Here is an 18412-nt window from a genome sequence, read left to right on the forward strand (position 1 = left end):
GTGGTTGCTGGGATTTGAACTCCGGACCTTCGGAAGAGCAGTCGGGTGCTCTTACCCACTGAGCCATCTCACCAGCCCTGTTGTGTTTTTTTTTTTTTTTTAACTGAAGCTTAAGCTGCTGGGTCATAGCAGTGGAATCTTTAAGCTTGGGACACTTAAGATCAAAGTAGAGACCCTGTCATAAGGCTCTTTCTAAACTCCAAACAGTGATGTTTCTTTTGAATGTCTTTAAGACAGAATTTCAGTTAGGGGGTATGAAGAGTCCTTTACCTTTTACTATACACACTTCTGCACTGTTTGCATTTTCTTCCATTAAATGTACCTTTGGCAATTATATGCAAACAACTGGTACAGAACGAATTCTGAGGAGTTGACAAAAGAAATATTGATTAAGAATGCCTCAAGGGGAAAAATATTCATTTCAGTCATAAATAATATAAAGAATGTTTTGGTTTGGTTTGGTTTGGTTTTTTGGTTTGTTTTGGTTTGATTTTTCAAGACAGGGTTTCTCTGTATAGCCCTGGCTGTCCTGGAACTCACTTTGTAGACCAGGCTGGCCTCAAACTCAGAAATCCTCCTGCCTCTGCCTCTGCCTCCCAAGTACTGGGATCAAAAGTGTGCGCCACCACGCCCGGCTTGTTTTGTTTTTTTAATATCACACACACACACACACACACACACACACACACACACACCGCCCCCGGCCCTGAAATCATAAACTAAGCCTAGATCCAAACACCGAACCCCTGGTGTGGGTGTAGAAGCTGCTAGTGCCTTCTTTTCTAAGTGAGTGCAGGTCTTGCATGTGGAGGACAGGCCTACCTCCGTCATCCACCGTCACCATCCACCCAGCCTGAGACAGGATCTCTTTGGATAGTTTCCACTGTAAGCCCTAGACTCTTGACTCTGAGACTGCAGACACTTTCACTTTCACAAGTTCCAAGGATTCAAACTCAGGTCCTTAAGCCTGCAGAGCAGGTACTTTCCTGCAGTGAGCATCTCTCAGCCCCGTTACAACTTCCAGTGCGTCTTAAACGAACGCCTCAGGTGCTTCTCATTTTCTCTCAGATACCTTTCTGCAGTGATTCTCAACACATGGTCTCCCAACCAGCAGTATCCACAAACTTGTGAACATGGAAAACCAGACAGGTATGTTGGCATACACCTTTAATCTCAACACTTTGCCAACCTGGTCTACATAAAAAGACTATGTTTTAAAACAAAACAAAACCTGAAAACTAACTGATGTGTTCCACACCGACTCAAACACACACTTGGGTGGTAGAAATGGAGCAGGGATAAGAAAACTTCTGGGTGAATCTGAGGTTGAGGCATTGTACAGTATAGGGTTTTCTTACAGTCTTAAGGCATTGTATAATACTGTTACCTTACAAGTATTCCCATTTTAGAAAAGAAGCTAAAATTATTATTTGATTAAACACCTTAGAATGTTTTAGAATATATGGATAGTATTAACTTTTTAATAAAGTATGAAAATTGGATCAAGAGGAAGAACAAACATAGCTGGTCATCTACTTGTGGTTCAGATCACTATAAACTATCACAAACATTTATTATTTGTTTATTAAATTATTGCTTAATATTATTTGTATGTAACTTCAAACATGTACTAATATAGAAAATCATTGCATTACTTGATTTCCTCTAATAAATATCTATATTAAAGAGTCTAAACACTCGAGTCCTAATTTTCTTGCTTAGTTGTTTTGGCAGCAAAGGATTTTTTGTTTTATTTTGTTTTTACTTTCAATGTGTTAGATGATAAGTTTTACCAAATAAACCCTGATCCTGAACTCCTGCTTGCCAGGTATATATACAGGGATATCAACTACACATGAACATGAAATACTATTCATTTAAAACTGAACCTCTTGGCCCACCGCCTCAACATTATTTCTTAGCTTCCAGAATAGAGTACAGAATTGCCTATGGCAAAAGTGTAACATCTTTTAGCTCCTCTCAATCAACTACCAAAACAGGTCATCAGACTGGCAGAGTAACTTTCTATCCATCCTGCCCACGACTATACTGGCATCTCTCACCAGGGTTAATAGTTCTGCTTCTTAGTTAATGTTGTTCCTTCCATAAAGAGTGAATTTTTTCTATAAGAGGGCGAATTCCATAGTATCTCTCCAGTGGATAAATTTCTCAAGGATAAATTTCTCCCTGTGGCCCTCAGCATAAAGCATGAAATTATAATAGCCTTTAACCATTGATCTCTCCATCTATATAGCTGCAAATCTCATCAGGACTTTAGGTGCTGAACAGCAGTATTCTTTCTTGCTCGTGAATCTCTCTAACACGGTAACCTTCTGACAGCTCTCTTTACTGGGTTAATCCCTGCTTGCTGATAAAGTGTGTTTGTTGTTGCTGCTGCTCCGTCTTAGTTTTGGCACATGGCCTTACTATAGAACCCCAGCAGGCCTAGAACTCACAGAATCTGCTTGCCTCTGCCTCTTGAGCACCAAGAGGTGTGTGAGAATGACAGTTTTAATGCTTCTTACTTTTTTCATAAAGTTACCCTTCATCACCACATATTCAAAAGTGCTTCTGAGAACAGCACTTAGCATACTACATACTAATCATGGGTCCTCTTCTAGGTTCAAGTTCTAGCAAGACTAGGAACCACAGGTAGTTTTTCAATACTCTAATCTTAGTGCCTAGGCAGCAACAAAGCATAAAATTAAAAGCTTCAGCTCAAGTCAGAGTTAAAATACATCATAAGTCATGAGAATTCTGAAAAATTAATTAAATTCTCTCCCATTTTTCCTTATGTCTAATTTAATATAGATAGTACAACCTTACAAGACTTTAGAAATAAACATGATTTGTAACACATGATGTTCAGTCCCCAGAAAGTTGGCTAGTTATCTTAGTACAATATCAAAGAAAATATATGCAGAATGAATATACTTTATTCAAATTACTAATAAACACTTTAACAATCCTAACATAGTTCTCTGAGAAGGATTAAATTTCATGGCCATATGGCACTACGGAGATTTTTATAGTCAATATTTAGTTGAGTCATAAAGCAGAATGTTCAAAGAGAATGACTTGTGCCCCATTTTCAGGAACAATTTGTTTATCAAGTCCAATCTGTTGCAAGCCAGAACTTTCCAGAGAATCCGGGGAGGTGTTACAAACCGAGGCAGTTACATTGTACCTTGCTGACTGATAAAAGCTGTAATACTCGAGTCTATTTTCCACTGAGTCTTCTAGTGCCTTTAGTTTTTGTTTAAACTGAATAACTTTGTAGATCAAAAAAATGATTAAAACACAAGCTAAGATGAAAAAAGCTAGCAAAAAGTCAAAGGCCTCATTCAACTTCTCAACTTCTTGGGTACAAATGAGAGATGCTTTTCCTGACACAGAAGAGGCATCAATTGGTAGAGCAGTGGTTTTTTCCGAGTTCAAGGTAACAGAAGGGAGCTGTGTCTGCACAGGCACAACTGCAGTCGTCTCCAGTGCATTACCAAGTGTACTCTCTTGAAAAGATCTACTGGCCGGGGAAGTTCGGATCAGTTCCCAGACGTGACTGCTCTCCGCCACAGTGCTTTCCAAAGCATTCCCACTTGTGCTTACTTTATGCCAGGTCATCATAAGTGCAGTGGTCGTGTGATGAATAGAAGAGATTTTACAGCCCAAGTTCTGGATGTATTGGTCCAAGGTAAAGGTAATTTGTAATGTTAGTCCATTTAATATAACGTAATGCTCTGCCACACATAGATATGGGATTCTGATAACAGATGTTTACAGCAATGGCTGACGAGGCTAGCCACTCTTGAAGACCCAAAATTTTGCATTCACAAAATTGGAATTTGCCTGAAGAGGGGTCAATGATGACAATGGCTTAGGGACCCTTGGATGTAATTCTGTAAGATTATTAAATGACAGATTAAGGATCTTCAAAGATGCCCCCATAGGTTCAAATGTATTATTATCAATGTTAAGATTCTTGTTTCTAATTTACAATAAATTGCTTAACAAGTTAAATGCATCAGGTTTAAATTTTCTAAAATAATTATCAGTTAAAGTCAAGTGTTAAAGATTGTTAATTTTACTAAACCCAACCCTAGTAACATTTATAATCTTTACATGCTTTAGGATGGAATACTTTACATTAATAACTCTTAACATCAATAACTCACTGATAAACACAAAAGGCTGTCGTGATTCAAAAAGGTAACGTAAAGACAGTCTCAAGATTTGTAAGAACATTTAATGGTACTTTTGTTAAAATATTACTTTCTAGATACAAAAATTAAAGAGGGATAAGATTGAAAATCTGAGATCTATATCCTTAAAATTTTATTGTTCAATAAAAAGAATCTGGGAACAAGTATACCAACTATGTCTAGGACAGTGGTGAGTTCTCTGTAAGGGCAGGTAGTTACAGATCACCAATCAATCTCCTCAGAACAAAAGATGCCCAGTTAGACCACAAATATAAACCATGAAGAGCTCATCGCCCCTTAAATACTTCAAGTGCTAAGCAGTTTATAAAACTGTTTAAAGATAGAAAATACAAATGGCTTAACTGAACAAAGCCTTTAAGATATTCATACGTGATAGTTACCCAAATAGAATTCTGCAAAAGAATTAAATAATCCAATTTCACAAACATGAAACATTATTCCCAGATACCGAAAAACTGGACCTTTAGGAAAATACTAAGGAATGTGAAAGGACTGGGTTAGTCTGTCTTCCATTTAGAGTTGGTAAGAATACAAATATCCCAGTATCCCTTTAAACAATAATGATATTTAAAACAAACAAACAAAAAAAGAGCAGGTAGCAACCAGAAATAAACACAGGCAAGGAAGAGAAAATAAAAATCCACATGTAACCCAATCTAACTTTTTTTTCCACATCACAACTGACTCCAAAGACAAAACTTTAATTGTCAGAAAGGACTTAAAAGTATCAAAATACTGAAACTTCAGTAGTCCATTTAAAGTAGGATAAGCCAAAACCGTGTGTTAACACGTATTATGGGTGACAGTATGCTACGGTCAACATTTCGAACCGAACTGCTAACACAGCTATGAAATCAATTCTTTAGCAAAGATAATTCAAACTTAACAAACTAAAAAATGTTTGCTAAGATAAACTTTTAGAACCGACTCTGACACACATAACAAATGACGTGAGGATAATGATTTTTGGATACATGCCCCATAATCTACATGAAGCCTAACATCAAATAACAACTTATGAAAATACGAACACTACAGAAAAAGCAAGCTGTAGTTTTCCACAAGATTCTTTCGGCTAAAGGACTATACTTACATAATCTTACCAAGGATACGGGAATCATATCATCACGTGGCTTTAAGGCTTTGTTTTAACTCTGCAGAGCGCCATTCCTTAACTCAGTCCCTTCTGGGCACTGCTGACCACCAGCACTCCACTGTTTCTGAATTTTAAAGCCATGGCTTATGCAGGAAACGCCACTCTGCACACTGGTTCCTCTACAGCCAATGTGTAAAACAGGGGTTGCCATGGATACAGGAAACTGAGAGACAGGAAGCAAGTTTATCTGTGCTTCAAAAGTATTGTTGAAAGGAAGTCTCAGGAAAGTATTTTTTTCAGAAGGCATTCAGTTTTCCTAATATATACACCTAAGTAGTTCCTATAACTTGAAAGAGAATTTTAAAGTCAAATGTCTGAAAACTTGAGGTATTCAAAACTCTAAATAAGTCTCTAGTTATCAACAGCACATATTGTCTCTGTGTTTGTGTGTGCGTGCATGCCTGCATGTGTGTATGAAGGTGAGAAATTGACCCTAGAACTTGCTTGTTAAGTTAGGTTCTCACACGCAGTCTAAGCTCCCTCAGAGTCCCTCAGACAGTCGCTACTCCCCAGAGATAGGATCACAGCTGAGCTTTTAAGGTAGGTATTGAGGAGCTGAAGCCAAGTACATTACGGAGAGACATTCTCCTGCTCAGCATCACAATTACTAAATCAAAAAGCAAACTGAAATAAAAGTATATGAAATAATATGATCTTAATAAGAATATTTGAGACAGAGTCTCATTATGTAATCTTGACCAGCCTGGAACCCTCTAAACATAAAAGCATAAAGCAAACATAAAGGTTTGCCTTCAACTCATAAGAGACCTGCCTGACTCTACTTCCTGAGTCTGTAGTTAAAGGCATGTGCTACAACACCAAGAATTTTTAAGTGCATTGACCTATTTATTTTCAAACACTTATTGAAGACTTACTGATTTAAAAACAGTACATAAAGTCATCAAATAATTTAGAATGAACAAAATATTAACACAATATCCTGATATTTTATGTTTAAATTTTTAAAAATATTTTTTGTATACAAAATACTGATTACTATCAATTAGTTGAGAAAATTAAGGCACATGCCCTGGGTTAGAAAGTAATATAAAGTTCCTTACCAAACTATTAACATGAGTTTATCTTTGTATAAAAAGTGAGGGAGAGTTCAAGGCCAGCCTGGTCTACAGAGTGAGTTCCAGGACAGCCAGGACTACACAGAGAAACCCTGTCTCGAAAAAACAAAAAACAAACAAACAAACAAACAAAAGTTAGGGAGAAGAGACTGGGGAGAGATCAGGTAGGTAAGATGCTTACTATGCAAGCATGATCACTGGAGTTCAGACCACTAGCTCCCATGTCAACAAAGCTGATGTGGCTCCATATACTTACACCCCAGCATTGGGAAGGCTGAGACAGGAGGAGATGCCGAGGCTGGCTGGACAGCCATCCTACCTAAATCTGAGAGAGACTCTAGCTTGAAATAAAAGGTGAACTCTGGTTTTCAAACACATGTGCAAATGCACCCCCCACACACACACAAATGTGTTTACATATGAAACATGAACATACAAAGAGGGAGGACGGGAGGGAGGGAGGGAGGGAATGAGCTGGGAATGAGGGAAGAGTAAAAGAGATTCCCGAATTACTTTTCACTTTACATGAATGTCTGAATTAGTTTGAATACTTTGGCATGAAAAGCAATCTGAATCTAATGCAATTTTTTATTTAAATAAAGATTTAGGAGCCAGGCAGCCAGCTCAGAAGGTAAAAGCGCTTGGCATACAAGCCTGGTGACCTGAGTTGGATTCCAGCATCATGTAAGGAAGCCAGATCCAGTGGTATGCACCTGCAATCTCATCACTTCTGTACTGAGAACAAGAGAACCGTCTACAAGCTTTCAAGCCAGGCAGCTTGGAGTATACAGCATGGCAAAGAAAAGAGAGACCCTGTCTCCACAAAGTGAAAGGAGACAACCAACTTTCAAGTTGTCTTGTGTCTTTGATATATGTGTCACACATACATACATATATATTTATCTCACACATGCCCCCACATACAAGTAAATAAATAAAAGTCTTATAGCTGAATAATTATACATAGTTTAGCCATTGATTTCTGACTTCTATCAATTATTATTAGTAGTATCAGTAAAATACAAAGTGGGAGAGAATACTATGCACACAATTTTCAATTAAATCATACAGGTCAAATAGGAAAGAATTAAGGGACAAGTCTATTAAATTCAAAATAAAGGGACGACACACAAGATAAGATGAGAACAACATGAGGGTCTCCTTTTCCGTGGCCTGTCCACTTTCCCTGTTTCTATAGACTGCCTTAACTATGAATCTCAGGGGAGGGTGTCACTTGGTAAGGCTACAAAATTCTCTTTCAGTAACTATAAATAACCTTTACGAAATTACATAAAGCTACTGCATTCTACCAAAAGAAATTTGTTCTTAATGTTTAATTTTTCCAAATAGCAACATACCCCTTCCCTTCTAACAAAAATACAACCACTAAGTGAAGACTTTAGAGAAAATGCCTACAGCAAGAAAACTCTGTGTCTGCACAAATGGACTTGAATTCAGCTACGACAGAGAAACCAATAGACTAGGGGCAGGGAGATGACGGCATAGCAGGTAAAGCATCTACTCCCAAGGCTGCCGGTCACCCGACAGGACATGTTGTGTAGAGGGAGAGAACTGGCTCCCAAGCTGTCTTCTCTTATCAGCACACCCCCATGGTACACAGACTGACACACAAAGTAAATACATTTGGTTTATTAAAATCTAACAGAGTACACAATGCCTTTAGAAACGCCACATCCAACATTACGATCTGTCTGTGCAGGCACAGAGAGCAGCTAAATGTCCTGTGAAACGACACTGCATGCATCAGCAAGAGTTTAGAGATGCGGAAATAATACCAGGCACTCCCTAATTTAAGAACAAGTTTCTTTTGGTACAATAGAACAATCATATTCACAAATGAACATTAAACATATGTATTTTCCATTCTGAACAATAAAGACAGCAGTTTAAACTGTAATAAATACATAAATACAGTAGGTACTGTAGCATTAACAAAATCAAGAAATTCTCACTAGCTCCTTAATATGAATTACATAACACAATTAACATATGGGAAGGATGCATCAAATTCTTAGATGAATGGTTTCAACATCAGCATCAATGCTTTAAGAGACAGATATGAAGACATTAAATAACTCATTTATAGTGAAGACGTGATAGAAGATCTGAATATGAGCATCAGGATTTGTAAACAGCAAAGTATATATCCTTATGTATGATTTTCACGGCATTCAAAATATTCAATCAATAAACAACAACCAATCAAATATAAGCCAGAAACTTTCACATTAAGTAAGCTTCTCCAGGGGAGGGATAGCTCAGCAGAATCACTTAAAACATGCTTCTACCTCTCTGGAGAGATGGCTTGGTGGTTAAGAACACTGGCTGCTCTTTCAGAGGTCCTGAGTTCAATTCCCAGCACCCACATGGTGGCTCACAACCATGTGTAATGGGATCTGGTGTGCAGATATATATGCAAAGTACTCATAGATATAAAAGTATATATAAATGAACATGCTTCTATCACCGAAAGTGGAACTAGTCTGCCTGGCACATGACTCCCCAGAGAATGTAGAGAGGCAGGTGGTGAGGTCATAAGGGATGCTGCCCTCAAAGGGATTAAGGTAGTTCTTTTGGGACACTGCTTAGTTCCCATGAGTGAGATGCTATAAAATCAAGAGCTGGGAGTGTGGCTCAGTGTTAGAACACTTACTGGGAGTGTGGCTCATGGTTAGAACACTTACCTAGCATGTGCAAGGCCCAGGGTACCAGCCCCAAAGAAGGACAGGAATTAAAAATAAAACAAAGACCAAAAACAAAGAAATGACAGGTGAACACTGCCTCAAACCTGTCTCTTAGACTTAGGATGTATGGATAAAATACTACAAAAGATTTATTTTATTTCAAAAGATGAAAATGGGGGAATATCTTCAAGTGCATTATGTACTTACATGAAAATGGCCTTATAGCCTTTGTATAATTTAAAAAGCAAAATGAACACAAATTTTTTTAAAGATAAAGAGTTAAGTCTACTGTGATGAATATCCACTCAGGAATAATCAGGTTAATCTAATCAAAACTCATGAGGCAGGAGACAAATGAGAGTCTACAAGATTTTGAACTTTTAGCCTCTTACACTGTGAGTCGGACCCTGTTTCTTTTCATAAAGCACCTATCCTTGGTGCCTTTTTTCATAACTATTAAAAAAAAAAAAGTAACTCCTTGGAACCCACCCTACAATTTCTACCTTACAACACTACAAGTCTAATGTATTTTTAAAAACATCACCAAAAAGTCCAGATGTGGTGGTACACACTTGGATTACAGCGGTGAAAAAGCAGAAGTGTGGGATCACCTATGTTCAGTGCCAGCCTGGCCCACAATCAAGTTCAATCAAGCCAACCAGACACTGTTTTTTGAACAAAAAACAAACAAACTTTCAAGAGTTTATAAAAGTATATACATAAATTCCCAAATACTAACATTACATACATTATTTTCCAGTGAGAATCATAAGTGAAAGGATGACCAATCAAAGCAGACACAGATATTTTACCACTGATACCCAGAACATTTTACCACAAAGCATTTTCCCCAGGAAAGCAAGGCGTACATTTTGCTGCTTTACTAATCCCTGTTTAAGGCAATGAGCTTACATTAGCCACTCCCCAATGGGACATACTTGAAGCTAAAGCAAAATTCGAAACTCATGTCATATGTCTATGTGAAACTTTTAAAAACATGTATGTATACTAAAATAAGTTTGAAAATGGATTGCCAATCTAGAGTAGAAACCAAAGGATTACTATCATTTGTTCTACAAGTTATAGTTTTGGTTTAACCTATGAGTTTTAAGAAAAATTCCTTTGAAAACACTAAAAGAAGGCTTATGTACAACAGCCTACACATTATTTTCACTAAAAAAATCAGTGCATGGAAATATTACCCTCTATGCATAAATAATGTATGCCTTTAAAAAAAAAACAGAGGAATTCAAGCTGAACGTTCAGAATTTGTACAGTATTTTAGCTATGAAACTGTAAAAACAGAAAGGACACTAGGAGTTATACTGAACAACTGTAAAAAACTTAATGGACTCATGCCATTAATTTAACATTGGGCAATGATTCTCTAAGAATTCCCTAAAATATAAAGATCTAATATACTGAAGTCATCTTTCTCACATAGTATCAAGTCTATATAGTTGATTTTATGTCTTTAAAATTCAAACTTAAGTTGGGGGGGGGGGGGAGCGGGGGAGTCCTTGCAGAATGGCTGCAGCAAGAGAGATGGAACAAAGGTATTCCTTACAGATGGGGCAGAACCTGGGCACTTACCATGGTACCCACCACTGAGACTAAGGGCTCCGGAAGCATGCTCCTCGGGCACACACAGACATCCTAATAATCATTTTATTATTTGCACTTTTTTTACTCCTTTAGGGTATTCTTGCTATGGCCCAGACTGCCTTAGTTAGCCTCCGGAGTGTTGGGATTATAGCTGTACGACACAATGCCAAGCTATGTTACACCTTAAAAGAAACCAGCTTTGGGCGAGAAAGCTGGCTCAGGGCTCAAGAGTACTGGCTGCTCTTCCAGAGGACCTGGGTTCCCAGCACACACATGGTGGCTCACAGCCATCTGTAACTCCAGATCCAGGGGATCCAATCCCCTCTTTGGCTTTGGCTTCCAAGGACACTGCACACACATGGTGAATACACACATATGCAGGAAAAACACCCATACACATAAAAATATAGAGAAAGAAAAAAGAAAGAAACCAAGATTTCATTCTCTTACCTATTATCAGAAGGCAGAAGAGAAAGCAAAGCCAAAGCTGAGAGTTTCTTTCTTTCGGGCTGTGTGATGTTGTCCATTCGATCGACCCACATTTCAATCACGTTTCCTAAAAGCTGGTCCATCTGGAAGAAAGGAGGTATCTCACAATATCTGAAATTTTATTTGAACATGAATAAGTGGTATTGACAACTAAAACCTAAGAAATAGTTAAAGTTCAAGTACACAAACACAAAAGACATGGAACTTGGGACAAACTTTGGTTTGGAGAGAAATTTAAGAAAAACCAAATTTGACCACAATTGATCATGAGAGACAAAGACAAGTATGCAAAACCTGTATGTAGCCAATGGTATTTTGAGTAATATCATTTAATAAATCAAGAGCATCTTCCTGACATACTGAAAAAGTATACATTATTTGTATTTAGATGATAGTTTCTTTCAAATTGATTACTGTTCTATGTTCTATAATCTTCCAATCTAATTTGCTATGCCTCCTCTCAGAGGACCAGACTGACTGCAACCCCAACCTTCAGCCTCAGAGGAAAAGAAGTAAATCACTTCCTATAACAGCTATAAGAACCAATGAAACTGAAGGTGAACTAAATGTTCATATCACCAAATGGGAGAGAGAACGGATGCTGCGTGCTGACTCAGCAGGCAAAGGCACTCGCTCATGTGGCCCATCACAAGGGCAGACACTGATATGAAAGAAAGGCTTGTAGGTCTGAGTAACATCCACGGGGAGCTGCCTTTGGCAGACATCCTTCTCTCTTTCCCTCTCTGGTAAAGATCAAAAAAACTGATCTATTTATGAGGTTTATTTATACATAGGTTTCTACTTCTACTTTAAGAAAATAAGTAATGCCAAACATTCACCATAAAAATCTGGACATATAAAATCCACTGTACATTCTTACTGTTTTCTACTTTGAGATTACTACATTTTGTCCTAGTTAGCAGTTAGATCATTTCAAATGAACAGGCAAGCAGCAGCTAGTTGAAATCCATTTATATGTGAGTTCCCTACACTACGTATTGCACTTGAGATGGTCTATGAACTCAAAGAATATTTCAAATGATCAAAACAGCAACATCTGCACGGTGCGTCAAGAACTACTAAGCTCAACGCAGTTCCCAGTTCTAACACTGCAATCCTCTTCTTAACTCCTTTCCTTATAGTAGGACCCCAAAGTTGGGGTGGAATGGAAATTAAGGTGCATATATCTGATACAATATCATGATTTAAGAATTTGAGTCACAGACTTTCTTAAATTTAAGCATCAGACTCTTACCTCCTGATTAAACTCGTGTCCCATCTCATTAAGAAGTGAAGAAAAGAAACTGGTATTCTGTAGTAAGACCCGACCCATAACAGCAAGATAGATGGACATCACTACTGGATACCTCTACACAATTAAAATACAGGGCATGTAAAATTGTGTTAAAGTACAACTATAAATGATTATAAAAAAAATCAATGATTATAATATCAACATTGGAAAATATAACATTTTCTTTCAGGGACATAAAACAACAATTTTGTGTTGGTCTGTGTAGTGTAATCTTCAGTATTGCTTGAATTCTTTAAAAGCTTCTAAACAACTATATGGGTATTATGCATCTATAATACTACTGCTTATTGTTAAACAAAATTAGGAGCTGAAACTAGGGATAAGAGAGATGGCCCACTGGGTAAAGTATCTGCTGTATAAGCATAAAGACAGGGGCTTGTTCAAAGGCCAGTCTAGCCAAATGTCAAACTTCAAGTTGAAGGGGGAGAGTGGGAGAAGAAGAAGGGGAGAGAGAGAAAGACACTGACCCTACCTCCAAGGATAAAGTGGAGAGTAATTAGGAAAAGGCACAACACAGCCTCTGGCCTCCATGTGTACACAGAAACACATATGTACCAATACCCACCCTATGCACAACAGACACAAAAGAAATCTATAGTTTTTATATGAGGAAACATATAGCAACTTACGTTATTATCCTCAAAATTTACTCAACTAAGTATGTCCAAATGATAAAGCTTTCATTTCACAATTATCAATGAGAAAAAGATGTAGTGTTTCTAATGCAAGAGTAATCAAAGGTAGGACCTGAAGTCCAATGCTATCCTAGAAACTGAAGAGGCTCTTACCTCGCCTTCAATAACACCTCTGAAAACACAGGGTAGAATTCGTTGAAACATCTGTGGGCCTAATACTGGATTCACTTTAAGGGCATTTTCCACAACCTAAATCCCAGAAAGACACACGGTAATATTCAACAATGCAACTCATTGGTTTACACAGAACACAGATTAGTAAACAAAGCAATAAATGAACTAACAGAGCAAATGCAAAAGCATGTGTGACTTCATGAGATGTGCAATATTTTGGCATGAGACACACTTTCACAAAACAATGTATTTTTAATAACCTGTAATCTGATATAAAGCATATAATATTTAGGCACAGATATATGCTTTGCAGTTATATTTAATCATACTATGATAATCCAGATACATGCAGTTTATGAAGTTCTGCCCTTTGTAATATAAACAAGCATCCTTAAAATGCCCATGAACAGAAGTAGCAAAGGGCATCTCAAACATTCTTCTGTGGTAATTTTGTTTTACTATGTTTTGCTTGATTGGTTTGTTTTCATTTTCTCCAGTTTTAGACGGAGTCTTGCTATGTAGTCCAGGCTGCCCTCATATTATTGATCCTGCCTGTCTCCTGAGTGTTAGAGTTACAGGTGTATTTTACCACATTCAACAAAAGCACTGCTTTTAGTACTGGAAAACCTGGCCACAAAGCCAACACTGTTGAGAATAAATCCACAGTTAGGTTTATCAATAAATTATTAGGAGAGGCAATGTTTCACCTTAGTGACTGATCAGACCAGACAATGCTGAACCCAGAGGGGCTGAGAAACAACCAACGTCACCTCATACACCATTCTCCATTTAAAAGCAGAAGAAAGAGCAGAACCATATACCTTCAGGAAGGAGGAAAAAGAAGCTAAAGGCAACGTGAAAGACAATGAAGACTGAAAAGGAAGAAGACAAGAGTGCTGCAGTAGAGTCCACTGAACACCAGTGCCAGATACACTAGGGTTTTTGCATCTGGACCACTGGCCTTCGCCCCAAAAGAAGAGCAGTAAATGCTCTGTAGCGAATAGAAATGGGTCTAGAACAAAAGGGATTCCTCGGTAACACACATAATTTTTAAAAAGCCATGCTCAGGCAAGCCCCTCTCAAATTTCAGAAAGCATAAAGAAGGGCCACAACTCTGAAGAAGGAAAGGTTTGGAAGGAAAAGCCAATGGGGGGCTGGAGAGATGGCTCAGTGGTTAAGAACACTGACTACTCTTCCAGGGGTTCTGAGTTCAATTCCCAGCGACCACATGATGGCTCACGACCATCTGTGATGAGATCTGATGCCCTCTTCTGGTGTGTCTGAAGACAACTACAGTATACTCACATACATAAAATAAATCTTAACAAAAGAAAAGAAAAGAAAAGAAAAGAAAAGAAAAGAAAAGAAAAGAAAAGAAAAGAAAAGAAAAGAAAAGAAAAGGGCCAAAGGGGCTTTTTCAAGGACATTAATAGAATAGCTGCTGTGTCTGAACATAAGCTGAAGTGTCTGTCACAGTTTATTGTCTAAAGTATAAAAGAAAAGGATCCTTACTATTCTCCAAGAATTCAAAAGGTTAGGTTATATGGAAAACAATAATCACGGCTAATTGCCCATCTCATTTTGAGCAGGAAAACAAAAACCATACACACTAAATACCAATCTAGCAAGAAAAATGAGAGCACTTTAGCTGGACAGAGGTGAAAAGTAGTCATCTTAGATATTTTCTAGCATTAGCAACTTATGAGAGAATAGTTCAACGGTATTATTTACAGATATGAAATAAACAAAATAGTTAGCTACAAGCAACACCAGTGGCTATCCCTAAATAAGAAAGGTCTGGAAAAGGTGTGACTGATTAAGGCTTTTTAAAGAAGCCTTTTCTATCTAGGTGATTAAATGATATCCTTTAATACTCATATTAAAGTTAACTCAAGGAACCCACCGGAACCATTCTATCTTTGTTTTGGAGAATTAACAGAATGAGAAGTCTCATAGTCTTCTATATGAAAAGAAACTGTGTGTGTTTAAGAGGATTAGACTCTTCTATGTAAATCATTCACATATATTAAATATAAGCAACATTATCATCTGTACGTTGCCTTCACAGGTAAACTATAGCCAATGTTGTACGAAGAATCAATAAATACTTCAAGGCTAAATCTTTGAAATTAAGGTCAGAAACCACAGGTAGAGAAATGACTGTCTTAAAAGTCTTTTATAGAGGGCTAGGCATGCTAGTGCACACGCTTAATCCCAGCAGTTCAAGGCTGCTCTACATAACATAACCACTTCCAGTCCAGCTAGGGCTACATACTCTGTTGCAAAAACAAAACTACAAATTTTATGTAGAAAAATGTCATTATTTGACTTTAAAGGGGAGTATGAAAAACAGTCATAACAATTTTAAAAGGAGAACTGGTAACAGAATTGACCGGAAGACCCAAGCTAGACAATTCCATTTTTCCTAGTCCCTTGTTTGCGTAGAACTGTGGAACCAAGTGTAACTATGAACGTGCTCTGACATGCTGAATTTGAGATATACATGTGGGAAATCACATGGAACAATTCTATATTTCTCATAATGAAAATTACAGACCTTAGTGATCTTATTTCGACTGCACACATCTACATATACAGACACAGTCACAAACTTTTGAATATTAAAATGATAATGTCAGCAGTATTAAAAGCAGCAACATTATGAAATACCAATTTGATTGCTTTCTTTCTTTTGGTTCTTATATTATGGTCCACTGTACTTACTATATATTATGCAATGAGGTATTCTTAGGTAATTGCCTCAATATCACAATAAATACATGTATTTCTCTTAAGTTTTTCCTACATTTTTTAGTTTTTAATTTTTGGTTTACTGTTTTTATTGTGTTCTCATAGTACTAGAAGTAGCCCTTTTACTACTTTAAGTCATGTCAAACATCTATACCACTCTAAACTCTAGCTTCCAAAGTTTCTTCTATTTTCTGCTTGATAACTACTTTTATTAATTTGGTTGACTGTTTCATTTCCATTTTTCTTTTACTCTTTAAACAGATGAATATTGTGGATAGTGTTATTACCTAATACTCTCAAAATCACTGTAAAGCTATGGAAGTTTCCTTCATTTGAGACTGGCAAAGTACTTCACTCAGGGTTGGATATGCCTTCATAATTTATCCTCGCTATTTTTTTTTAAAGATTTATTTATTTATTTTATGTATATGAGTTCATGGTAGTTGTCTTCAGAAAAGGGAGTCGGATCCCATTACAGATAGTTGTGAGCCACCCTGTGGTTGCTGGGAATTGAACTCAGGACCTCTGGAAGAGCAGTCAGTGCTCTTAACCACTGAGTCATATCACCAGCCCTATCGTCACTATTTTTAAGTCATCAATACAAATAGAACTTGCTGCACTGTAGCTTTTAATCTACTTATTTTCAAGATATACCTACAACAGACTTCTTTTAAACCAAAAATGTAAGTTTTTAACTTCTTCCTAGGACAACGTTCTTGATTTGGCCTCATACTGAATAAAAAAATTACTGGCTGTGGATCTTGATAGCAGAATGTCTAGGCTTAAATCATGACTCCAATACTTACACTAGCTCTCTGAGCTTGAACATTTACCTCTGTTATTTAATTTTCTTATCTGAAAAAATATGAAAAAAAAACCTGTACTATCATCTTGTTTACATGTAGATAATGTACTCTACATGCTATGTGCTTAGAAATATATAGGACATAGTAAATAACGGTGTCACCTGTTATTATAGAACTAGACAGTCAAAATAGTTAATTCATCGCAAGCCTTATCATAATGAAGGAAAGGAGGTTGGTTTAATAATGCATATGGATATGAATTTCCAAACTCAAAATGGTACATATGTACAAATGCAACTCAAATTAATGCTAACAACTTAAATTTCATTATTTTTAGAACACTCCTATGCCCATGTAAATAACCTGTATTGAGTTAAAGAGTTAACTCTAGTTCTGCTCTAAAAACATTTGACTCCTGAAAGAGCCATACTGGTCTCTGTGTTCAATTTTCTTAAAATAGTAATTGTATGCTTCAAAGAACAAAGAAGCTACCTGCAAACACTATCAGAAATTACTGTAATAGTTACGTTTAGCCAAAAACATCCTGACTGGTGTATAACCTGTTGTATTAAGAAACAGAATCAAGGAGAAACTGAAAAGGAAAATAATAAGGTAATATTAGGAGCTATACTAGAAGCATAAGAGTTCTCTCAGACTATAAAGTATAAAATAAACACAGTTTTCTTTAGATGCCCTTTACATGAAAAGCTCAGAAGACTCACTAGTGCTAGGTGGTGCATTCCTAGACTCAATCGCCACTAATTTTCAAATCAAACAAAGGTTCAACTACGGCAATGCTTTCTTTCCAATTGCCTTAAGCACGTATTATCAAGTCCTCAATAATAAACTCAAGTATTTACAATCTATTCATGATCTACTTTGGGCACTACACTGTTTTAATCTACACTTTGAATAAAATGTTATAAAATTTTACCATATTTGGATGATAACAATGTGCATGGATTCATTCAATGAAAAAAGCATAAATTACAAGTGAAGCAGACAGATGGCCTCACTGTTGCCATTTTCAAGCACAATGAAAAAAATTGATTTGTTACTAAAATTAGGGAGCTAGTATGTAGTACTTATGTTTGAAATTCTCCATAACAAATGTTTTAAAAGACTGTATTATTCTGAAGAGCAATAAACAAATATGATTATTTTAAACAGCCAGTTTAGACACACGCTCGTTAATAATATTCTACTGCTGCATTACTAGCCTTCTCTTAAAAAGCACATTCACTTAAAAGATTTGTGTAATTTTTCATTTATTTGTGTACTTTCTTACTGTGTGTGTATACGTGCATGCACTTGCACACAAGAGTGCACACACATGCAACAGCAGGTATGTGGAGGTGAGAGGCCAACCTTTGAAAGTTGGTTCTCCCTGCCCATCATGTTGTGGGTTCTGGAGTCCAATTCAGGTCATCAAGTTTGTAAGCCAGGGGCATCACCTGCTGAGCCATTTCAACCAGAACCT

The 18412-nt window shown here is 37.0% G+C and overlaps 1 protein-coding gene across 1 annotated transcript in view; it reads right to left on the bottom strand.

Annotated features, from left to right (window-relative positions):
• Ipo11 (importin 11) overlaps positions 1-18412 on the bottom strand; it is a 136842-nt gene that overhangs the window by 40067 nt on the left and 78363 nt on the right. The window contains exons 26-28 of the mRNA XM_029544005.1: positions 13355-13450; positions 12507-12620; positions 11213-11334 (exon numbers count right to left, since the gene is read on the bottom strand). Of these exons, the coding sequence (XP_029399865.1) occupies positions 11213-11334; positions 12507-12620; positions 13355-13450 (332 nt within the window). The remainder of the gene's footprint in view (positions 1-11212; positions 11335-12506; positions 12621-13354; positions 13451-18412) is intronic.

Source organism: Mus pahari, chromosome 11 (genome assembly GCF_900095145.1).
Source record: "Mus pahari chromosome 11, PAHARI_EIJ_v1.1, whole genome shotgun sequence".
NCBI classification, from domain to species: Eukaryota; Metazoa; Chordata; class Mammalia; order Rodentia; family Muridae; genus Mus; species Mus pahari.